Genomic DNA, 25905 nt, shown 5'->3' with positions numbered 1-25905 from the left:
CTAAAGTGATACACTCTTACCATTAGGGGACTAAAAAATTGTCCTCTTCAAAAACGCAATATCAAATGCAAAGTGGATTTTTCTGGGGGGGATTATTACAGGCCAACATGTGTCAATGATTAGAAACAACAGTGATTTTGATGGATTTTAGTTTTTTTGTAATGTCAGATTTAACAACAACTCTTTTCAGAAAAGTGGGAGTATTTAATTTTTTATCTGACATTACAAAAAAACTAAAGAATTCCAAGATAATTCTAAAATACACACGTTTGCCACATATATTGGCTACAAACATAATCAATGCAAAGTTATAAGAAAAATAAGAATCTCAAAGGACCATTTGGTCCTTATCAGACACAAATAATAATAATAATAAATCAAATTTTTATAGCGCCTTTCAAGAAACCCAAGGTTGCTTTTATTAACACAAGGGTTAATAAAAGAAAAACACAAGGGGTACTTAAAACATTGCACACCCCTTAATTTCAGTAATGGGTTAAACACTATAATCAGCAATGTCAGGGTAAATTAATTTGATTTAAAGGGGACATGCATTGCTATTCCTTTCACTATTTGGGCAACTTTACACAATTCCTGTGAGTCTATGGAACACATCTGTAATTTTTCTTTTTTTTACTCATTGTTTTATATTTTTTATCAAGTACTCTAAAGCAAAATTTGTCCACTTTGAGATTTCAAGCTGTTTTGAGCTGGGCTCCCGCTCCGCCCATAAGCGCTTTGAGTGACAGTCACCCACAGTCTGTGACTGGCAGACAGAGAGAGAGATAGAAAGATTGAGGGGGATGCAAATGAATTTTGCCACAGGGGGGCATAATCCCATGGGACAATGCATTGGTAACTTGTTTCAAATGACAATATATACCCCTGTGAATATTATTGCACAGATCGGAATATGGGCGTGCGCGTGGGAGCGTGCGCAATGATATTTTGACAGTGATATGCGAGTGCTCCCGACTGCGGGGGAGAAGCTCCATCCCCGCGCGCACACACATTTACACACACTCCCGTGTGGTCGGGAGGTTGTGTGTGTCCCTCTCTCTCTCTCTCTCCCTCTCTATCTCTCTATCTCCGTCTCTCTCTCTCTCCCTCTCTATCTCTCTCTCTCCCTCTCTCCCTCTCTCTCGCTCGCTCACTCGCTCGTTCTCTGCTGTCTGTCTGCACCCTCTGTTTGAGGAAGTAATTCCACTCGCTCTGTTGTTGAGCGAATTGTTGATTGTGGGCGGTGACTACAACCAGTGCCCTATTCACGTCAGCAAAACAGTCAAATCAGAATGGCTTAGTTGAGTGAGGGAAGATCTCGTGAACTCGAGACTAGACTGATGAGTCAAAATGATAATTAGAGACACAGACCACATTGATATAATCCCCCATTTATGGAAACAATGCTAAACACTGGAAAAGGCCATTTATAAGACACGGGACCTTTAAATGACAGGGTTGTAATTGTTTTTTAAAGGGGAACTATCTTATAAATGGCCTTTTCCAGTGTTTAGCATTGTTTTCTAGCAATGTGGGGTTGTACCAACACTGTCTAGGTCTCAAATTCTCATTTTGGTGCATTCCTCCAGTTCAGCTGAGACAAGATCCTCCCCCACTAAACCAAGCCATTCTGAATTTAGCGGATCTGTGACGTGTTGGGGCGCTGATCTGACACCGCCCACCCACAATCAACTGTGATACGTTTATATGAGCAGCGAGTGCAAATAATGCGGAAGCGGTTTCGACATCAGAGACCTTCAGCACACACACACACACACACACACACACCGTGAATCACACACTCAGAGAACTAGATAAAACGGGTGGGGGGTAATGAGACTGGGGGAGGGGAGCTCTCTCTCTCTCTCTCTCTCTCTCTCTCTCTCTCTCTCTCTCTCTCTCTCTCTCTCTCTCTCTCTCTCTCTCTCTCTCTCTCTCGTATCAGCACTCCAGCACTCGCTGTATCAGCGTCAACCTGTTGCGCGCCTGTATTCCGATCCGTGCAATAATATTGACGGCGGTATATATTGTCAAGATTCAAACAGCTTGGAATCTTGAAGGGCAGAAAGTGGTGCTCTACAGTACTTGATTAGAAATACAAAACAATGAATTTTATTGAAAAAAACCTTACAGGTGTGTTCCATAGACTAAAATGGCCCAAATCGTGAAATAAATAGCAAAATAGTTCCCCCTTAATACTTTCCGCGCCACGGGTCCGGTGCCCCGGAACCCTGTTGCGTGCCACCACCCACTTCAATGATAGAGCTCTCATATTTGCGAACGCATAAACTATATCTTAAATTATGGCTATGTGTATAATATGGCCGTCGCTTATCAATGACTTGTTTGCAGTCAACATTGTCGAAACGGATTGTTTTTTAATCGGTTCATTTCCGTTTTATACCATTTTGAAAAACGCTCGTTTTATGAAAGTTCCAGAACATTTCAGAAGATTCTGTGATAATCGCCCTTTACTGGAATATACTGGAATACACAAAAAACGTTGTAATTTTTCGGCCTATTTATGAATAGTTTTAAACGCTAGATTATCGATAGTATATGTGTACTTATGCATGCTATAGAAGCGGGCTGAAAAATCGATTATCCATTTCCTGATCAGCACACACACACACACACGCACACACACACGTAGGGCCCACGTTGATATCTCTGTGAAAAAAGCTTGAGTTACATGCCTGAAAAGTAAAATGTGGAAGCAGGATTTAATTTTTTTATACGTTTCATTCAATCCAATCCAAAGGGGTGCAGTACCACACGGAGAGACGATAGGGGGCGGTATTTTCCCAATGGAGCTCAGAGAGAGTTCCAGTGGTAAACGGGAGGCTAGATTGATGAAATATGAATGGAAAATCGCTAATAAAAAAAAACGATTTGGCACGGTTGGCATGAACTAACGAGAAATCTCGTCATTGGCACTGAAAGTGTTAAGGGTACAAATCAGGGGTTTTGCCCCTTAATCATACTTAGCATGCACAATTCTACTTAACTTCTTTCTTGATTTACCTTAATTCTTATTTAGTAATAAGGTTATTTGTAAGGGTTTATTAAAGTGTAAAATGAAGGGACACTGTGTTCCCCAGCGGGTACATATTGCAGGAACATGTGAACACTGTGGATAATAATAAGGAATAAGGAACTGACAGAATCCGGTTACTGACTCTCTCGTCGCCGTCGACGTCTCGCCTTCCATTGTAAACATGTCTGATGGAAGGCCCGCGGCACCTGTGCTTCTCTCCTCCTCATCTGAACCTCTCATTGTGTCCTTTCCCTTTTGTCCAGATCCTGCGTTGGTTTACGAGATAAAGCTACTCGCCTACAACCAGCATGGAGACGGCAACGCTACCATGCGCTTCATTTCACTGAGGGAGGCTGTGGAGAAATCAGGTGATTGCCTACAGCCACACGATGCCTCTCACACACAATGTGTCGCCTTGAACAGAATCAGACGTCGGTTCCAGCGATGGGGCTCTGGCCTAGGTCTCTATAGGGAGGTGTAGTGGTTACGTCATCGCTGTTTCCGGCCGTTCCACCATCTTGAAAACGCAATGTAATTCCCCATTGCCCATTTTTAAATCGTCTTGTTTAAAACAAATAAAGCATGAACATTTGCATGGTGTACCTTTCTGTGCGTATTCACCCACAATCGATAGCTCAAAATGAAAATATTCGCAATTATCTTAATTTTTTTTTAGAAAAAAAGCTTTCCAATGGTCATGAGGCAGAATTGTTACAATAGCCAATAATCCATTTTCCCAGTGATAAATCCCTATACGTCTGGACCTCGCGTGCGGTCCAAAGTGACGTCAGACTACACCTCCCTATGGCGAGCTATAACACAAAGACTGATACACAGTGGTAAATGACCGTGGCTTTGAACTGCGTATACATTTACAGCCATTAGGACCGGCTATACCGCACTACCGCGGCGCCGACAGGGTTAATTCTGAGGTTGATTGCTGCTCTTGTTATATTGCCCACCAGGAGGTTGGAAGAGTATTGATTTTTTTAACCCTTTCATTACCGCAATACCAAAGGGTTATTAACCCTTTCACCGCCACACAACAAAGGGTTAACCCTTTCACAACCACACTACGGAAGGTTAACCCTTTCACGACTACCACACTACAATTTTGAAAATGCACAAACACAAACTATTGTTTTTATCTTTTAGATAACGCTATAGGTAGCTGTATTCCAATACGTTTAGTGGATCCAATCCATAGAATCCTTGTTTGTTTTCCTGGCTCAGACACACACACACACACACACACACACACACACACACACACACACACACACACACACACACACACACACATACACACACACACACACACACACACACACATACACACACACACACACACACACACACACACACACACACACACACACACACACACACACACACACACACACACACACACAGCTGCATCATAAGGTAAACACACACACACACACACACACACACACACACACACACACACAGCTGCATCGTAAGGTAAACACACACACAGCTGCATCGTAAGGTAAACACACACACGCACACAGCTGCATCGTAGGGTAAACACCCACATACGCCCCACAGGATTTCAGAGCGAGACCTCAGCTGTTTCTTAGCACTGGCAGCAAGCAGGAGAATGGTCTAGAGACCGTGCTCATTTGCTCATTACTCTCTCTGTCACTATCTCGTTCACTTTATTTGACATTTAGGCTGAGGCTGTGCTGTTTGACTCGTCTCGTGCTCTCCTCCTCCTCCTCGGCCACTCACGTAGCTTGCATGTAAGGGAGGCGGGAGCAAAGCGGAACAAAGAACCAATAGAAACTCTCCTCCCTATAGACAGGCGTCTGTTGACAGTGGCGTGTGCTGCAGTATACCTACAGTACATGAACAGATCCAGGGTCTGTTGACAGTGGCGTGTGCTGCAGTATACCTACAGTACATGAACAGATCCAGGGTCTGTTGACAGTGGCGTGTGCTGCAGTATACCTACAGTACATGAACAGATCCAGGGTCTGTTGACAGTGTGCTGCGTGTGCTGCAGTATACCTACAGTACATGAACAGATCCAGGGTCTGTTGACAGTGTGCTGCGTGTGCTGCAGTATACCCACATGAACAGATCCAGGGTCTGTTGACAGTGTGCCGCGTGTGCTACAGTATACCCACATGAACTGATCCAGGGTCTGTTGACAGTGTGCTGCGTGTGCTGCAGTATACCCACATGAACAGATCCAGGGTCTGTTGACAGTGTGCGGCGTGTCTCCCTCCCCAGTGCTGAACACTCCGTGCGACTGCGTGAAAGACGAACAGGGCAAGACGTCCACCACGGCCATCGTCATCGGAATCCATATAGGAGTCACCTGCATCATCTTCTGCGTGCTCTTCCTCATCTTCAGCTACAGGGGCAGGTGTGTATATTATATTATGGGCCTTTTCAAAATGGCCCCCCATCAACAAGGCTGCAGCCGGCATGGAGCTGTATCAGCAATAAAGGAAATCACCCACCACTCAGGGTCTCACTCAAAGTGTGTGTGTGTGTGTGTGTGTGTGTGTGTGTGTGTGTGTGTGTGTGTGTGTGTGTGTGTGTGTGTGTGTGTGTGTGTGTGTGTGTGTGTGTGTGTGTGTGTGTGTGTGTGTGTGTGTGTGTGTGTGTGTGTGTGTGTGTGTGTGTGTGTGTGTGTGTGTGCACGCGTGCTTGCGTGTGTATGTGTGTGTGTGTGTGTGTGTGTGTGTGCGCGCGTGCTTGCATGTGTATGTGTGTGTGTGTGTGTGTGCGCGTGCTTGCGTGTGTGTATGCGCGTGCTTGTGTGTGTGTGTGTGTGTGTGTGCGCATGCTTGCGTGTGTGTATGCGCGTGCTTGTGTATGTGTGTGTGTGTGTGTGTGTGTGCGCGTGCTTGCGTGTGTGTATGCGCGTGCTTGTGTGTGTGTGTGTGTGTGTGTGTGTGTGTGTGTGTGTGTGTGTGTGTGCATTCCTCCACAATCCCCAGGTTAATGGTGTGTAAGACGGCTCAGGCCACCCCGCAGGCAGGCCGTGGCGTGGCAGTGGGCTCCTCTTCCTTTTCCCAGGGGGCCGTGGGGCTGAACGGGGTCGCCAGGGGAGTGATGGAGGTCAACGGCAGCGCGGGCGGGAAGAGCAGAGTGGACCGCAACGAGCTGGAGAGGCTCTTCTCCGGACCCGGAACACAGGACGCGTACATGGTGAGTGTAGTAGTACTGACCCGGAACACAGGACGCGTACATGGTGAGTGTAGTACTGACCCGGAACACAGGACGCGTACATGGTGAGTGTAGTACTGACCCGGAACACAGGACGCGTACATGGTGAGTGTAGTACCGACCCGGAACACAGGACGCGTATATGGTGAGTGTAGTACCGACCCGGAACACAGGACGCGTATATGGTGAGTGTAGTACCGACCCGGAACACAGGACGCGTACATGGTGAGTGTAGTACCGACCCGGAACACAGGACGCGTACATGGTGAGTGTAGTACCGACCCGGAACACAGGACGCGTACATGGTGAGTGTAGTACCGACCCGGAACACAGGACGCGTACATGGTGAGTGTAGTACCGACCCGGAACACAGGACGCGTATATGGTGAGTGTAGTACCGACCCGGAACACAGGACGCGTACATGGTGAGTGTAGTACCGACCCGGAACACAGGACGCGTACATGGTGAGTGTAGTACTGACCCGGAACACTGTTCATCAGACATCATGTCATAATAATACACATACATCGTATCATAATAATACACATCATATCATAATAATACACGTACACATCATATCATAATAATACACATCATATCATAATAATACACATCATATCATAATAATACACATACACATCATATCATAATAATACACATACATCGTAATAATACACATACACATCATATCATAATAATACACATCATATCATAATAATACACATATTATAATAATACACATACATCGTATCATTATAACACATACACATCATATAATAATACACATCATATCATAATAATACACATCATATCATAATAATACACATACATCATATCATAATAATACACATCATATCATCATAATACATATCATATCATATCATAATAATACACATACACATCATATCATATCATAATAATACACATACACATAATATCATAATAATACACATACACATCATATCATAATAATACACGTACACATCATATCATAATAATACACATCATATCATAATAATACACATCATATCATAATAATACACATACACATCATATCATAATAATACACGTACACATCATATCATAATAATACACATCATATCATAATAATACACATCATATCATAACAATACATATACACATACCATCATATCATAATAATACACATACACATCATATCATAATAATACATATACACATACTATCATATCATAATAATACACATACACATAATGTCATAATCATACACATAATATCATAATAATACAATAGTCAGCCCAGAGCCGACAGACGAGAGCAAAGTGCCGCGCTGTGCGATAAAATGCGTAATTCTTTTCAACTTTTAATTTGTTCTGTAGTTAATTAAGCGAAATGAACACGATAAAGTCCCAGCCCTAAATAATACACATACACATCATATCTTAATAATACACATCATATCATAATAATACACATACGCATAATGTCATAATAATACACACAATATCATATCATAATAATACGTATACACATACTATCATAATAGTACACATATGCATAATGTCATAATAATACACATAATATCATATCATAATAATACACATACGCATAATGTCATAATTGTAACTGAGGGGTACAATTCCCTGACTGTATTACTAGATATGATACTTACTACCACTACCTTTGTACTTAATATTCGGCCACCCAGTACACGGCATAAATATATTATGATGAACACTGTCACGTAGATGAAACGGATCCAACACAAATGTACGAATTAGAAATAGGTCTTTATTTCTACACAGCGATGGTGTGTAGAGCAAGCACTTAATCAAATCAATCACATTTATGAATGGAATTAGTATGCACTTTTATGGCAAGAGTACTCGTCGGTATATCAATAGAGAATGTCCAATCTCTGAAGGCGCAGGTGGTACATATACGACCTGGAATAGTTTAAGGAATAACAGCAATGATACTTTAATGATTATATACTGGACACACTAGGGGGGGGTTAATCCGGTCGCTTGTAAGCCGACAGGAGTAGGAAGGGGGGGGGGGGGTAGAATCCGGCTGCCTCATCCGGCCAAGGGTATCCCAGGTGAACCCACTGTAGTGCCATTCAATGCGCCGGCGATCCTTGGACCACAGATGAAAGCAGGTGGACTCTTTGTGGGCCGGCGTCATCCGGTCCACGGAGGAGAGACGTGAAGCGACCTCGTCTTGCAGAGCGTCTCCTCACCTTGCGTCCTCTCCAGGGGGGGGTTTCCAACACACGGCAGTGTCGGGGGTCTTTATCCATGGAATAATCAAAGTATACAAAGCATAATCTGTGCCTGGGAAGGCGGGCTGTCGTCGGCAGAATAATCCGGTATACAGGTCCACTCGCTCGTCGGCTCTGGGGCTCCTCGGGTGCAGCTTCATGTGGGGTCAACCACCCTGGATAAGCAGCCAGTTCTCTGCCCGAAACGATGGGGTACTGACTACGGTAGTATTCTCACCGCACGAAGCACTATATTAACAGACTATTATTAGCTTAATAGACTACGTCCAACTCGACGATATAGTGCCAAATATGACTATTCAAATATTAATATACACGATGTCTCAATACCGATGGTAGGCGAACTTGGCCTTACTCCCACACGTGGCGTCGCGGGGAGGCTTTACGTCTGTGACTCTATTGGAGGGTAAGAAACTGGACTGAAAAGAAAGTCCTACTTTAGTAGCGCAGTATATATACGCACTATGAACAAATAGTCCCATTAGTGGTGCGGTAGCCAGATTCCTACGCGGAACTAGGACTTGTTCGTACATGTGGAGCGGTACGTTTGAACTGGGTCTGAGGGGTATGGCAGCCTGGCACCAAGGTCTCGACCAATAGTAGAATGGAGACTATTATGGGATGTTCAGTAGGCTAGAATGGATATTCAATGCATATTGTACAAGGAATATACAAGGGATATCAGGGAATATTAGAGAATATACAAATACAATTAAATATATATATATAAATAAATATATATATTCGGTTTAATCTGGCCCTTCACAACAGCCACCCCCTGATTGGTCCCAGACCTAATCAGTTAAACAGAGACAGATTAATCGCGTTGTCTATTTACACATAAGGGTTTGCTGTAGGGGTCAGTCAACTTCACAAAGTCATAGGGTTATAGGGTCATGGTCATCATCGATTGTGTCTGGGAGTCGAGGCAGTTCTATGAGCCTCGCCACGGGACGGGTGTAAGTGCGACCCTGGACGAGCACTTCAGCTGCTCGGACCTTGCCGTCGGCACCGGTGATCACTTTGCCTACGCGGCCGGCCGGCCACACAGCTCTGGGCAGTGATTGATCAATAATCATGACGACTGTTCCTTCTGTCAAATTGTCTCTCTCCTTTACCCACTTCTGGCGGGTCTGTAGAGACGGTAGGTAGTGCAGTAGGAAACTGCTCCAAAACTTGTCGGCTAATACTTGGCTGTACCTCCACATTCGTCGGCCGTTCGCTTCTTCAGGCCGGTACATTGTCTGGGGTAATGCAGGATCTAGCCGCCCCATCAGGAGTGTGTTGGGGGTAACTGGGTCGATATCCGCCACATCACTGGAGACATATCCGAGGGGCTTCGAGTTAAGTACTCCCTCAATCTCCGTGAGGACTGTCATTAGGACTTCTTCCGCCACAGTCTGGGCCCCAAGTACTGCGTACAGGGCTGTCTTTATGGAGCGCACTTCTCGTTCCCAAGTGCCACCGAAGTGGGGTGCGTTTGGGGGGTTGAATTGGAAATCAACCTGTGCTGGAGCGAGGTGGGTCTTAAGTTCTGGGCCCATAGCTTGGAAGCTCTCTCTCAGCTCTCTTTCGCCGCCTTTGAAGTTTGTCCCATGATCGGACAATAGGGTAGACGGTCTTCCTTTCCGTGATGTGAATCTACGGAAGGCCATAAGGAATGAGTCTGTGCTGATGGTCGGGAGAAGCTCGATGTGTATCGCTCTGGTGGTCATGCATTTGAATACAATACCCCACCGCTTCTCGGTTCCTCTTCCTTTCTTTATGTGCAGCGGGCCAAAGCAGTCCATACCCGTTGAGTGGAATGGCTTGTCACCGATTCGGAGGCGACATGGAGGAAGGTCAGCCATCCTTGGTATGCTGGGCTGCGCGCGCCACTTGCGGCAGTCTAGACATGTTCGCTGGAAGCGTCGTACCGCCTCTCTTCCTTGTAGGATCCAGTAACGACGTCTGATTTCCGCGAAGACTCTTTCTGCTCCTGCGTGATGTACATCCTCATCGTATTTCTTTATAATCAGCTCTGTGACCTTGTGTCGGCTGTTCAATACGATCGGGTATTTAATGTCATCCGGTAGATTGGGGGCTCTGCGTAGGCGACCACCCACTCTGATGAGGGTATGAGCGTCGCTCTCGGGGGCCAGATGAATTAATCTGCTGTCGGATGGGACGGGCTTTCCTCCCTGTAGACAGGCCAATTCATCGGGGAACGAGTCTCTCTGGGCTCGCTGCAGTAGAAGCAATTCTGCTTCCTCGTAGTTAGCTGCTGACATATCAGCGGGGGACTTGCACTCCGGGTGGTACCGCAGGAATGTTCTTTGTTGTGCACTCTCTATGGACGTGCAATCGTCTATGTTAGGGTCGGTGGAGGCTACGGTGCTCAATCCACAGAACACAGACTTCTTATTTTCCACCTCCTCTGGACTTGCTTCCCTCGGGATAGGCATGGGTCACTGTCCTTCCGGGAGTCTTAGGAATGCGGGGCCGTCACTGTAGACATTGCGACGGGTGAGGTCATCCAGAGGCATCCCCCGGGTGATGACGTCAGCTGGGTTCTGTTTTGTATCAACGTAGCGCCACTCTGTTTCTCCGGTTAACTCTTCGGTTAAGTCTTGAATCTCGGTGACTCTGACTCCCACGAAGACTTTGTACTTGCATGAGTCCGATTTGATCCAGGCGAGTACCGTCGTGGAATCTGACCACAGGATTGTTCTAGACACCGGTATGGTGAGCTCACGTTGGATGAGCGTGGCTAGGTGCGCTCCGGCTAGGGCTGCGCAGAGCTCCAGACGCGGGACAGACTGTTGCCTGCGCGGGGCCACTCTCGAGCGGGCGAGGACAAATGCTGTGTAGATCTCTCCCCCCTTCTCTTGGGCCCGCAAGTAGGCCACCGATCCGCATGCGACCCCTGAGGCGTCACTGAAGACGTGCAAGTCCATTCTACACGTCTCCGGCCTCACCGTGGGTGGGAAGCAGCTTCGGCGCATATCAACGCCTGGGAGTGAGCGGAGCTCCATCTCCCACTCTCTCCAGGTGGATGCAAGGTGTGCGGGAATGGGGTCGTCCCAGCCCTGGTCCTTGTCCCACAACGCTCGTACAATCATCCTTGCCCTGGTGGTGTACGGCAGAATACATCCCAGCGGGTCATATTGTCGGGCGAGTGCTGTGTACACACTCCGTCCGGTGGTCGGCGCCGCCGCCGGCCTTCCCTGCTCCGTAGTCAGGGGCTTGTGTCTGTAGTGAAGCGAATCTGTTTTGAATCGCCACACCAATCCCAGGGTCATCTCCTGGGCTTCTCCCGGGATTGTAGCCATCCAGGTCTCGCTGCTGGCTGCCTTGTCCTCGGAGGAGAGGCTGCGCAGTACTTGCGGATCGCTGCTGGCCCACTGCCTGAGATCAAAGCCGCCTTTGATCAATGAGGCGCGGAGTTTAATCAGGAGAGCCTCGGCTTCTTCCTGGGTTGAAAGGCTTTGTAGACAGTTGTCTACGTAGAAGCTGTTCTTTACGCTGTGTCGGACCTCTTCGTCCGCTGCTGGGTCCTCTGCTACATGTTTCTGTAGTGCAAATGTAGCACAGCAGGGGCTGCACGTCGTTCCGAAGGGGAGGACTTCCCATTGGTAGATGGCTGGGTGCTCATCTCCTGGCTTCTCTCTCCATAGGAACCGTAACAGGGGCTTGTCCGCCTCTACTAATCTCACCTGCAGGAACATTCCTTTAATGTCCCCGCTGATGGCCACCTTTTCCTGGCGGAAGCGGAGTAGAACGCCGAGTAGGGAGGGGCCGAGTGTGGGACCGGGCAGTAACTCTTTATTCAGATTTTGGGATCCGATCTGGTAGCTGCAGTTAAATACTATGCGGTCTTTACCGTTGTGATGGACCTTGTGGTGAGGCACGTACCACGATTCAGTGGTCTGGTCAGCCTCTTTAATGTCCATCTTTGTGACGTGTCCCGCTGTGATGAGCTTCTCAATCTCAGCACGGTATACACTCTCTTGGGCGGGGTTCTTGGCTAAGCGCCGCTCCGTGTTCAGCAGGTACCGTTCTGTGGCGTCTGTCTTGGCGTGGAAAGTAGGCATTCCTTCTCGCCGCAGGAGTGGCGTGGCGTATCTCAACACGCCGTTGACCGGGACTCTCTTGGTCCCTGTCTCGAGGAGGTGAATGGCGTAAATGTCATCTTTAGAGCGAATGTCTTTCTTTCCGTTCTTAAAGGGCATTTGTTCCAAGGTCCATAACCGCTCTACGTGTTGCAGGAGTGCGGTTTCTCCCTCTGTGACTCGGGAGTGGAGACATCTAGTGGCTGTACTTCGGTTGAGAGATTTGGCGAGCGGGCCTTGGAGAGTCCATCCCAAACGGGTCTCGACTGCTGCAGGACAGCCTCGGGGTCCAGTATGAACCCGGTCTATCGGGACAATGAGGTCTGCATGGTCGGAGCCTATCAACAGGGTCGGCATAGCATTGTCTATGAGCGGGATCGGTAACTTGCGCAGATGTGCATATTTCTCCATCAGCTTGGCGACGGGGTATGTGTACCGCGACAGTCCTATTTCTTGGCTGGTGAAAGCGTCTGTAATCTGGTACCGTCGCTCAGGCTGGCCGCTTGCTGCGATAGAGAATGAGACATTCTCGCCCTTTATCGTCTTCAAATCTCGTCTTATTGTCCGAATTGTCATTTGGGTTTCGCTTCCCCGCAGCCCTAGCTGGGCCGCAGCGGAGGCGAGCAGAAGGGTCTTCTCTGACCCGTCAACGAGGACGGCGTAAGTGTCCAGGACTTTATTCTGGTAGCTTAGTGTCACACGCACTACTTTTAGGAGTACTCGGGCTCCACTGCTGCTGGCGGGATCGATGTACATGACGCTCGCTTTGCTGCTGGATGGTGCGGGTGAAGGGCGCCGTCTGTTACTGTCGTGAAGTATGTCCAGATGGGCTCCATCGCACTTGGTGCACCTTTTCTTTAAGCGGCATTCGGCTGCCATGTGTGAGCGCGCACAGCGAAAACAGCGCTTGTTGGACTTTATCCATTGACTTGCTTCCTCCGCGTTCAGCTTGGGGAAGGAGTCACATTGCGCTAGCCAGTGTTCTTTCTCACAGTAGGGGCACACTATCTTCCACTTCTCCGTTCTGGAGGGGGTACTGTGGCTCCTGCTGCTCGGTACTGACTCCGATTGGTGCATCACAGTCACCGATCTTCTTCCATCCTTAGGTCGCTGGTTCAACTCCGGCTCGAAGGACCAATTGTAACTGAGGGGTACAATTCCCTGACTGTATTACTAGATATGATACTTACTACCACTACCTTTGTACTTAATATTCGGCCACCCAGTACACGGCATAAATATATTATGATGAACACTGTCACGTAGATGAAACGGATCCAACACAAATGTACGAATTAGAAATAGGTCTTTATTTCTACACAGCGATGGTGTGTAGAGCAAGCACTTAATCAAATCAATCACATTTATGAATGGAATTAGTATGCACTTTTATGGCAAGAGTACTCGTCGGTATATCAATAGAGAATGTCCAATCTCTGAAGGCGCAGGTGGTACATATACGACCTGGAATAGTTCAAGGAATAACAGCAATGATACTTTAATGATTATATACTGGACACACTAGGGGGGGGTTAATCCGGTCGCTTGTAAGCCGACAGGAGTAGGAAGGGGGGGGGGGGGTAGAATCCGGCTGCCTCATCCGGCCAAGGGTATCCCAGGTGAACCCACTGTAGTGCCGTTCAATGCGCCGGCGATCCTTGGACCACAGATGAAAGCAGGTGGACTCTTTGTGGGCCGGCGTCATTCGGTCCACGGAGGAGAGACGTGAAGCGACCTCGTCTTGCAGAGCGTCTCCTCACCTTGCGTCCTCTCCAGGGGGGGGTTTCCAACACACGGCAGTGTCGGGGGTCTTTATCCATGGAATAATCAAAGTATACAAAGCATAATCCGTGCCTGGGAAGGCGGGCTGTCGTCGGCAGAATAATCCGGTATACAGGTCCACTCGCTCGTCGGCTCTGGGGCTCCTCGGGTGCAGCTTCACGTGGGGTCAACCACCCTGGATAAGCAGCCAGTTCTCTGCCCGAAACGATGGGGTACTGACTACGGTAGTATTCTCACCGCACGAAGCACTATATTAACAGACTATTATTAGCTTAATAGACTACGTCCAACTCGACGATATAGTGCCAAATATGACTATTCAAATATTAATATACACGATGTCTCAATACCGATGGTAGGCGAACTTGGCCTTACTCCCACACGTGGCGTCGCGGGGAGGCTTTACGTCTGTGACTCTATTGGAGGGTAAGAAACTGGACTGAAAAGAAAGTCCTACTTTAGTAGCGCAGTATATATACGCACTATGAACAAATAGTCCCATTAGTGGTGCGGTAGCCAGATTCCTACGCGGAACTAGGACTTGTTCGTACATGTGGAGCGGTACGTTTGAACTGGGTCTGATGGGTATGGCAGCCTGGCACCAAGGTCTCGACCAATAGTAGAATGGAGACTATTATGGGATGTTCAGTAGGCTAGAATGGATATTCAATGCATATTGTACAAGGAATATACAAGGGATATCAGGGAATATTAGAGAATATACAAATACAATTAAATATATATATATAAATAAATATATATATTCGGTTTAATCTGGCCCTTCACAACAATAATAATACACATAATATCATATCATAATAATACGTATACACATACTATCATAATAGTACACATACACATAATGTCATAATAATACACATACACATAATGTCATAATAATACACATAATATCATAATATTACACATACACATAATATCATAATAATACACATAATATCATAATATTACACATACACATAATATCATAATAATACACATACACATAATATCTTATGCCATTTGTTGGACGTTTTCATGACGAGTAGCCTGGCAAACGAACCTCTAACGTCAGTGCCATGCTCTACCCACGAAGCTGCCCAGGACCACGCTCTCTTCAGTGACAGCAGAGTAGATCTGTCTCTAGACTAGATCACATCACAGCACCACGCGCTCTCTTCAGGAGTAGACCTGTCTCTAGACTAGATCACATCACAGCACCACGCGCTCTCTTCAGGAGTAGACCTGTCTCTCTAGACTAGATCACATCACAGCACCACGCGCTCTCTTCAGGAGTAGACCTGTCTCTAGAGACTAGATCACATCACAGCACCACGCGCTCTCTTCAGGAGTAGACCCGTCTCTAGACTAGATCACATCACAGCACCACGCGCTCTCTTCAGGAGTAGACCTGTCTCTCTAGAGACTAGATCACATCACAGCACCACGCGCTCTCTTCAGGAGTAGACCTGTCTCTAGACTAGATCACATCACAGCACCACGCGCTCTCTTCAGGAGTAGACCTGTCTCTAGACTAGATCACATCACAGCACCACGCGCTCTCTTCAGGAGTAGACCTGTCTCTAGACTAGATCACATCACAGCACCACGCGCTCTCTTCAGGAGTAGACCTGTCTCTAGAGACTACTGTAGATCACATCACAGCACCACGCGCTCTCTTCAGGAGTAGACCTGTCTCTCTAGACTAGATCACATCACAGCGCCACGCGCTCTCTTCAGGAGTAGACCTGTCTCTCTAGACTAGATCACATCACAGCACCACGCGCTCTCTTCAGGAGTAGACCTGTCTCTCTAGACTAGATCACATCACAGCACCACGCGCTCTCTTCAGGAGTAGACCTGTCTCTCTAGACTAGATCACATCACAGCACCACGCGCTCTCTTCAGGAGTAGACCTGTCTCTAGAGACTAGATCACATCACAGCACCACGCGCTCTCTTCAGGAGTAGACCTGTCTCTAGAGACTAGATCACATCACAGCACCACGCGCTCTCTTCAGGAGTAGACCTGTCTCTAGAGACTAGATCACATCACAGCACCACGCGCTCTCTTCAGGAGTAGACCTGTCTCTAGAGACTAGATCACATCACAGCACCACGCGCTCTCTTCAGGAGTAGACCTGTCTCTAGAGACTAGATCACATCACAGCACCACGCGCTCTCTTCAGGAGTAGACCTGTCTCTAGACTAGATCACATCACAGCACCACGCGCTCTCTTCAGGAGTAGACCCGTCTCTAGAGACTAGATCACATCACAGCACCACGCGCTCTCTTCAGGAGTAGACCTGTCTCTAGACTAGATCACATCACAGCACCACGCGCTCTCTTCAGGAGTAGACCTGTCTCTAGACTAGATCACATCACGGCACCACGCGCTCTCTTCAGGAGTAGACCTGTCTCTCTAGACTAGATCACATCACAGCACCACGCGCTCTCTTCAGGAGTAGACCTGTCTCTAGAGACTAGATCACATCACAGCACCACGCGCTCTCTTCAGGAGTAGACCTGTCTCTAGACTAGATCACATCACAGCACCACGCGCTCTCTTCAGGAGTAGACCCGTCTCTAGAGACTAGATCACATCACAGCACCACGCGCTCTCTTCAGGAGTAGACCTGTCTCTCTAGAGACTAGATCACATCACAGCACCACACGCTCTCTTCAGGAGTAGACCTGTCTCTAGAGACTAGATCACATCACAGCACCACGCGCTCTCTTCAGGAGTAGACCTGTCTCTCTAGAGACTAGATCACATCACAGCACCACGCGCTCTCTTCAGGAGTAGACCTGTCTCTCTAGACTAGATCACATCACAGCACCACGCGCTCTCTTCAGGAGTAGACCTGTCTCTCTAGACTAGATCACATCACAGCACCACACGCTCTCTTCAGGAGTAGACCTGTCTCTCTAGACTAGATCACATCACAGCACCACGCGCTCTTCAGCGACAGCAGAGCAGACGCGTCTCTAGACTAGATCACATCACACATTGTCCTCCTTGCGGGGCGACGATGACGTGCGCTTTTCTCCTCATGTTTCTACCCGTTTCCTCCCATGCAGGCGGAGAGCTCCCTGATGTCCCGCTCGCTGAACGACACCCAGTTGTCTACGATACCACTGGACGAGTTCGCCTTGGAGCGGGAATCGGAGAGGAGCCACTTCCAGGAAGCTAGCGCTGCAGCCGCGGGGGCTTTGGCGGGTCGGCAGGACCAGGGCTGAGGCCACGTATGCAGGCCAACTCACACGACACCCCCCCCCCCCCCCCCCCCCAGTGTCCTCTTAGACTTTTTATCTCACTCAGGTTGACAAGCGTTTCCTTTCATAGTAGTTATTTTCTTTTTCTTTTGTGCAAAGATTTTTCTTTTTTTATGGGTAAGTTAAGACATTCTAGAGGATGGAGGCCCGGTCGGTTGAGAGACCACGGCCTGGGTTCGGAGAGCTATCTTCTGACGGACAGCTATATTTTTTAGCTTGGCAGGCCATTGAAGTGTTGTTGTTTTATTTTTTTCTTGATCTTTTACAATTTATTTGGTACTTTTTGTTCATTTTCTGGTTGCCGGCAGCACACAGAATAGAGGCCCAGAATGTCCTTGTTATACAATACTGATTTATTTTGAAGTTTTATATAGAAAATATATCACTACTTTCTCCAAGTGGCTATAAGTTATTGGACTTATCTCTACTGTTCTGTGGAGGTCAAAGACTCCCGCTGCCTACTCTCAGCCTACCAATGATCCCACCATCTCATCTACAGAAAGACTTAGGCCTTTTTCCAGGGATGTGATATATTCTGTCTCAGGACTTTGTTTTTCAGTGATATCAGCGTTTTTTTTATCTTTTTTTTTTTTAGTTCTTGGCCTTCATACAGGCACTAGACTTGGCTATGTGAACCTTAGGATTCAACAAAAACCTACCTCAGCCGGAATGAATGTGTTGCGGGGAAGCCTTTTGGATCCGTACCTTCCCCCTGTGTTCAGTTACCTTACACGTAGAGCGATCAATTGGTTAGAGAATTTCCCGAGATCAGGCGCCGCGCTACCTCAGACGTCAGGAATGGTCACTTCTCCTGCTTGTCAAAGCGAAAAAACGAAAAAGGAAAAAAAATCCAACGTAAAGCACTTCCAAACGCTGAAGTTAATGTTCTACCTCAAGATAACGATGTTGTCGTCGTCGTTGTTGTCGTCATTGTTGTTGTTGTTGTTGTTGTTGTTGTTGTTGTTGTTGTTGTTGTTATTGTTGTTTGTCTGTTCCTTGCATAAATGAATATGTCCCTCTGCGAGATCCTGGCTTCCCTCCATTGATATATATGGTGTTTGTGGATATGTCAGTACCTCATGCAAGTTGACAGACTGATGACATTGTTGTATGAATTCTACGTGTAAAGAAATTTTTATAGTGTTCCATATTAGTGGTTTTAAGATTTTGTTTTTGTTTTAAGAGAGCAGGGTGTTTTTTCTTTTAGTTTTTTTTCAATCTTAGTTGCTTCATTTGAATGAACAGACTTATAGAAATGCACTGTGCCGATGATACTATGTTCAGGACTATTTACTGCTTCTAGTTGACCATATTGACACCGCAGCCATTTTGCTCTTATATCAAGCTCAGGTCGGGATCCTTTAGAAAATAATCTCAACCTGAGCTTGACATAAGAGCAAAGTGGCCACCGTATCATTATGGCCAATGGATGGGAGAGGTGAAGTAACATAAAACACATACATCATATATTATGTATCTTTGAAAAGATTATACAATTTAACTGCGTGTGTGTGTGTGTGTGTGTGTGTGTGTGTGTGTGTGTGTGTGTGTGTGTGTGTGTGTGTGTGTGTGTGTGTGTGTGTGTGTGTGTGTGTGTGTGTGTGTGTGTGTGTGTGTGTGTGTGTGTGTGTGTGTGTGTGTGTGTATGTGTGTGTGTGTGTGCGTGTGTGTGTGCGTGCGTGTGTGTGTGTGTTTTTTTTTTGTGTGTGTCTGAGTGAGAGGAAGAGCCTTTATCTGTGACGTATGTAAAAAAAAATTAAAAGATATTAAGCACAAATGACAAAAGGTATCAAGATGTCATTGTAAGACATGGACTATGACAAACCATTAGTGTCATAGATATCATACAAGTTGACTGAATATGAATTGGCAACAGTGTATTTCTAATCTGATTTGGGTGTTTTACTGACTTGGGTTTTAAGTTGCCTGTCGCTCAGAGTCTCCCAGTAGCTCCCTTTTTTTTTTTTTTTTTGTCTCATCATCTGCCTCCTTGACACTAAGGAGGAGCCTTCTGACTGCTGGTGCCCAGAGAGTTACTGACAGTTCAGCCAACGGCTGGTCAGGCCTGTCTACCGATACACTCTCCTCATATCTGTAGCTGCTGCTCGCCATTCTCCCTCCAGTCCACACTTAGTAATGAAATTGCTTCAGGAATATCATAATAATAATAATAATAATACCATGACTATACTGCTGGAGGTTGACCTGCACACAGTTGTTTTTGACGGAGTGAGAGAGAGGGGGGGGGGGGGGGGGGTCGGGGGCGGTGTGCCACGTCAGACCCACGGAAGGCTACGCTGGCTAGCTGTCCCTTGGAGAGAGCTAGCTTGTGTACCGGTAGCAGCTAGCTTGTGTACCGGTAGCAGCTAGCTTGTGTACCGGTAGCAGCTAGCTTGCGTACCAGTGGTAGTTAGCTTGTGTACTAGCTTGTGTACCGGTAGCAGCTAGCTTGTGTACCGGTAGCAGCTAGCTTGTGTACCGGTAGCAGCTAGCTTGCGTACCAGTGGAAGTTAGCTTGAGTACCGGTAGCAGCTAGCTTGTGTACCGGTAGCAGCTAGCTTGTGTACCGGTAGCAGCTAGCTTGCATAACCTTCCATGGTTCTCACGTGACGTGGGGTTGAGAGGGGTTCTTTCAGGCCTGCTGCCCATTACTAAGACCATTCTACGGGTTATAGGACACTGTTGGAACCCTTATCTCTAGCTCTCTCTCTAATCTCTCTCTCTCTCTCTCTGTCCCTCTGGTTCTCTCAACTGTGTTTTTCCATCAGTCACGTACAAGAGTTACTCTCTGATGCAGAACGGTGACCTACCTCAACTCTGCTCTTATCCCTGCTCTCATTATGTGGGAGGTTTGGACAGCAGTGTAACACACACACGCACACACACACACACACACACACACACACACACACACACACACACACACACACACACACACACACACACACACACACACACACACACACACACACACACACACACACACACACACACACACACACACACACACACACACACACACACACACACACACACACACACACACACAGTTATTCACATGATACAATACTATTACTACTGGATAGGCAGTCAAACATAAATTGCACAAACAGACAGGGCAGACACACACACACACACACACACACACACACACACACCACACACACACACACACACACACACACACACAGCAAAAGGGAGGGAGAACTCCTTGGGGCTGATAATGTGCATTAACTGTTCGAACACTTGATTTCATTGTCATACTTAGGTGGATGTGAATGTATCCAATTGTCTCATTGTCATCTGTTCTTTTTTTTGTTTCGTTTGTATCAGCAGCTTGTTACTTTGTTGCCTTTTGTTTATGTTTGCTGTTGGGTATACCAAGCACTCACCATATATTTAGCAATTTACCTGAAAGGAAGTTTTGGCAAGCGGGTGGTACTCTTAAACTCTTACACGATCGGTTTATTGATCTGTCTTCCCCTCTCCCCGCGGTGTCGCTAGTTAACTCCAAATTATTTGTGGAAGTCTATACTCCAGTATCACCTATTATTGTAATTAGAAAGAAAAAAAAAAAATTCTCACCTCCCTGATTTTCATTTTATTTAATTATTTTATTTGATCATTGACCAGAAATTAACCAGTGGTGTCAGTCGTACAGTATACTCTGATACAGCCCTACTACACAATTGGACACAGAGCATAATGACTCATTTAGCCGGTGTCTTCTGCAGAAAGCAGCACCTGAAGTGTTAAAGTCCCTCTGCACCCAGGCGTGACCTTTCTGAACCCGTAGGCGTGACCTTTTGCTGCAGGGGTTTGCATGTAAATAATGGAGTCAACATAGTTAGCATTTACTGAGTCAAATGAAGGTATCTGAGTGTTCAGTAAATACCAGAGATTTGTATTTGTGGGAATCTTGATTTTGAATCTTGGTTGATTTTCTTCACCAGACATGTGTCACACACGTCCACACAAAAGGTTTCTACATTTGTCTTTAATTTCCCTCAAAAATCAATCAAGTAAAATTTCTTTTGTTCACATATAAGGTACATGTACATTACAGTGAAATGCTTTGGTTCTGTATGAGCCCCTGAGATTGTGCTTCATACAGTAAATTTTTTAAAAAAAGAATAAAGGCCAAACACTATACAAAATAATACAATATTCAAACTGAAATGCAAAGTGCAAACTTTTTTAAATGCAATGTTGTTAGCGTTCCAAGGGGCACTGCAAGCTTCGTACAACGTGGCAAGTGTGTGGTGAAGAACAGTGTCAGATCAAGGTCACGTGTCCTCTTTAAGATAACCGTTTAATATAAGATATTATTCATACATACAAAGTGTGTTGGGTAGTAGTGAATACTCTCAGGCCCTTTTCTTGGCATTAAAGTGCCAAGTGCCCAGTCGATTGGAGATTACGCGGTACCTTCGGTGAAATTAAACTGTAAATTGGGAGATATTTGGTGAGCAGTGCTTGAAAAGTGTGTTGCTATTATTGGTACTTATAATTATTATTATTATTATCATCTGAAAGACATTCCAGTTGGCATTTGTATGGGTGTCCCCTCAACAGAGTCTAACCTGTCGTGTCTATGTATTATGCAGTATACAAACCATGGCTAATACAAGATCTATGCTGTGTTACACACATTTTACATGAATCAGACAAAGTCATCTGCAGTAATGTTATCCTTTTTAATCCTTTGTTTGTTTGATCCTTTGTTTCTCGTTGGTATTTTTGTCTCTACATTCATGTATGTGTACTTTATTGTACATTTTGGGATAAACAAAAAAAAATAGATTTACGTTACAGGAGTTAGTAAAAAGAAAATATTAATGGTAGTTACTAGCATATTAAGAAATACCCAACTTAAACGTGTCCAACCATACATGTGTATTTATTGTCTGCCAATGTGACACTCTGTATCTCGAGGGCCTCTTCAAACCGTATCAATGTTTTCGACTCATGTGTGGAGGGGAATCTCGCCCGGGGGGGGGGGGACCAGAGGTATGCTTCCCTCCACTCTGTCCTCTGTCTCTCTCCTTGCTGTAATTTAGGGTTAATCTCCTCCAGGAAATTGGCTACATGTCACCCCCGTGGCTGTGGCAGGTTTTACTAGCGTATAGCTCAACCTATCCTGCCAGAATGCGGTGCCTGTGAGGATCATGTTTACATGATTGGCTTTTGATAGGTCCCGTACATTAGCAGAATAGCTCTGATTTAGTGTTGGCCACTCTCTCCTCACTGTCTGACTGAAAACTCCATTGGATTGAGGTGCCTCATATGATTACCCTGGGGGGGGGGGCTATGATTCCCACTTGTCTCCCTTGCCATATATCCTCTGTGGCTGTGAGAACCCGTTTGTCCTCTCTTCCCTCGTTTTGGCCTATTTCTCAGTCAGTTAGCCAGCCTCCTCCTCTTCCTCCTCCTCCTTGCGAGACCCCTGGCGCTTGGGTTTCTTTTTGTGGAGAGTGCGCTCAGGGAGACTCCGAGTCTTGTCTTCATCTCAGCAGACCACACATGGCCTCGGTGCTGCTTTATCTATGGGAAAGTACACACTGACATAGAATTTACACATGCTATTTCTAATCATATTGTACAGCCGCTCTGACGGGACCGGTACAGAAGTTCTGACGGGACCGGTACAGACGCTCTTAACGGGACCGGTACAGAAGTTCTGACGGGACCGGTACAGGCACTCTGATGGGACCGGTACAGCCTATAGGGAGATCAGCTGTCCAAGATCATTGGAATAGCACAAAATGTAAACTCTGTTCAGTCCCATGTACTTTGTTTGTAATGATATTCCTCTCTTTACGTTTTGATCTGTGCTCTGACCGTTTTTTTTGGGGGGGGGGGGGTAGTGGGATGCCTTCTTTGTTGCCCGGCTAAGCAAACAGGGGACATGATTGTCAGCGGTGCAACTCATACTGAGCAGATAATGGTAATCCCTGCTGGGCTTTAGAGAACGGAGCCTCGGTCCAATCCAGCGGGGGAACGACCACATTCTCCTTCGCGGTTGTGCTTTATCCATTTTATCTATCCTCCCCTTCGAGCACTCCAGACACACGCACACACAAACACAAACATGAAGGGATTGTTTGTCAGAAATTAGCTCAAAGCCCCCTCTCCGGTTGTCTCTAAAGAGACCAGGGATCTAGGGATTACACACACATTAACATAAAGTTTATCATCAATGGCAAGGCGCCCGTGAAACAACTAAAGGAATCGTCAAACTGAGAATGTGGCTTGTAAACAAACTTTTTCTCCCCATGTGAAAGACTTGCGGTATAAGCCCCTAAACCCCTGTCATGAGAGGATTTACTGATCCGACCGTTGTCCCTTGATTCACTGCATTGAAGGTATGGCAGGGATTATCATAGCGGCCAGACATCTGCTCCAATGCCATGGAGGCTTGGATAACTACATACCTCTGTTAACACGTTGGACTTAAATGGCACTAATATCAGAGGAGGATTTGCAGGCGTATCGATTCAGACGCACATGTCTGTGAACCCTCAGGTTCCTCGGGGGGGGGGGGGGGGGGGGGGGGAACACAACAGAAAAGGAGGCATCCTGCATCACCAAACCGGTCTGGGCCCTTTGTTTGCATTGTTTACCCCTTTCACAACCGCCACACTACAGAAGGTTAACCCTTTCACTACCACACTACAGACGGTTAACCATCTGTAGTGTGGTAGTGAAAGGGTTAACCTTCTGTAGTGTGGCGGTTGTGAAAGGGTTAACCCTTTGGTAGTGTGTTAGTGAGAGGGTTAACCTTCTGCATTGTCGCAGGGAAAGGGTTAACCCTTTGGTAGTGTGGTAGTGAAAGGGTTAATGGTGCCACTCTGTGGCTCTGGCCATGAGGCGCGACACGCGGAGTCCTCTCTCCCGCTGTTAACCCTTTCACTGCGACAATACAGAAGGTTAACCCTTTCACTTTCACACAACAAATGGTTGACCCTTTCGCAACCACATTACAGAAGGTTAACCCTTTCACTACCACACTACAGACGGTTAACCAATAGAATACAATAGAAGACAGTGAGAAAGGGCGAGAAAGACATATTCCCACCGCATTCACGTTGCCAGCGTTCTGCTCGTCACATAAACGCAACTGTATTATTAGTTAGAACTCCGTGGTTCTGTCTGGGGAGAAAGCAGATTATCTCTATGGTTTCACCCCCAGATGTGACCCTCACTCCGTTTGTAATGTCCTCCAGATTACGCTTTTATTTTTATCGACCACTGTGGCGCCAAATGACTATTACGATATGATTGTGAATCAGTGACATTTCCAATGTCCTGCTCCGTGACCCCCCCCCCCCCCCCGCGCTGACCGTACATGTCAGATATGCTGAATTTAAAGATTTTTCAAATAATTTATACTCTTGTCACATGGTGGTTTAATGTAATTGTATTTTAATGTTTGAGATCAGTATTATATTTATATACCTCTGTCCGGGAATACAGATTGGATCCAATGTATTTAAAGAGTGGTAGTAGAAATGGTAACTCCTAGATCGACATGAGTTACTACAAAAAGCGACAATGTGTTCTTTAAAGCTTAGTGGGACGTGTTAGTTAATCATTATTGGATTTTAATGAGACGTGTTAGTTAATCATTATTGGATTTGTGATGGTAACACTGTGACATTTAGCCAAATTGTGGCAAATAATATTGTGATCTCAATTATGGTGCTATTGGCGGCCCTGTTTCACATCGTTTGATCTATTTGATAGTGTGTATTGCTGAAAATAGGTTAAATGGCCTGTGGGTTGAATCGTCTGAATGTGACTTGCCATCAGTTATGTGTGATGCTCACCTCACCTCCATCCTTTTTCAAAATAGTCATCCTCACACGTGGTGAAGGATCGCTCAAGCACTATGAGAGCTGAGCTGGTTTTTCTTCACAATAATCTGAAGGATCTTTTTCATTGTATCACAACATCTGCTTGGAAAATGCTAAATAATCAATGCCATGTCCATCATATTTGGACTGCATGATACTGGGATGTGTGATCAAAATGAAAAATTTAAATAGTTCAACATTCTCAAATGTTTCAGAAGTCATTTTGTGAGATATCTGGCTTAATATTTATGTTGTACCGTTAATTTAGACAACATAATTGGGTGTCACAGCTCATGATATCAAAAGCACACGCAAGTAGAAGAAGAAAAAGGATAAAAACGATATAGCTCGCCCTTCGCAGTGACTCGGTCTCGTCAATCATGTTCCTCCACAAAGAC

General features: G+C 46.2%; 1 protein-coding gene across 1 annotated transcript in view; it reads left to right on the top strand.

Moving 5' to 3' along the window:
• The window catches only part of igdcc3 (immunoglobulin superfamily, DCC subclass, member 3), a gene marked incomplete at both ends in the record, with an annotated part of 66715 nt that extends 49100 nt beyond the window's left edge, over nt 1-17615 (top strand). Inside the window, 4 exons of the mRNA XM_084308235.1 lie at nt 3301-3405; nt 5297-5432; nt 6013-6223; nt 17457-17615. Of these exons, the coding sequence (XP_084164361.1) occupies nt 3301-3405; nt 5297-5432; nt 6013-6223; nt 17457-17615 (611 nt within the window). The remainder of the gene's footprint in view (nt 1-3300; nt 3406-5296; nt 5433-6012; nt 6224-17456) is intronic.
• Between the last annotated feature and the right edge of the window lie 8290 nt (nt 17616-25905).

This window comes from Notolepis coatsorum (genome assembly GCF_963971535.1).
Source record: "Notolepis coatsorum genome assembly, chromosome: 2".
Classification (NCBI taxonomy): Eukaryota; Metazoa; Chordata; class Actinopteri; order Aulopiformes; family Paralepididae; genus Notolepis; species Notolepis coatsorum.
The sequence above is the reverse complement of the archived record's forward strand: the minus strand, read 5'-3'. Positions and strand labels throughout refer to the sequence as shown.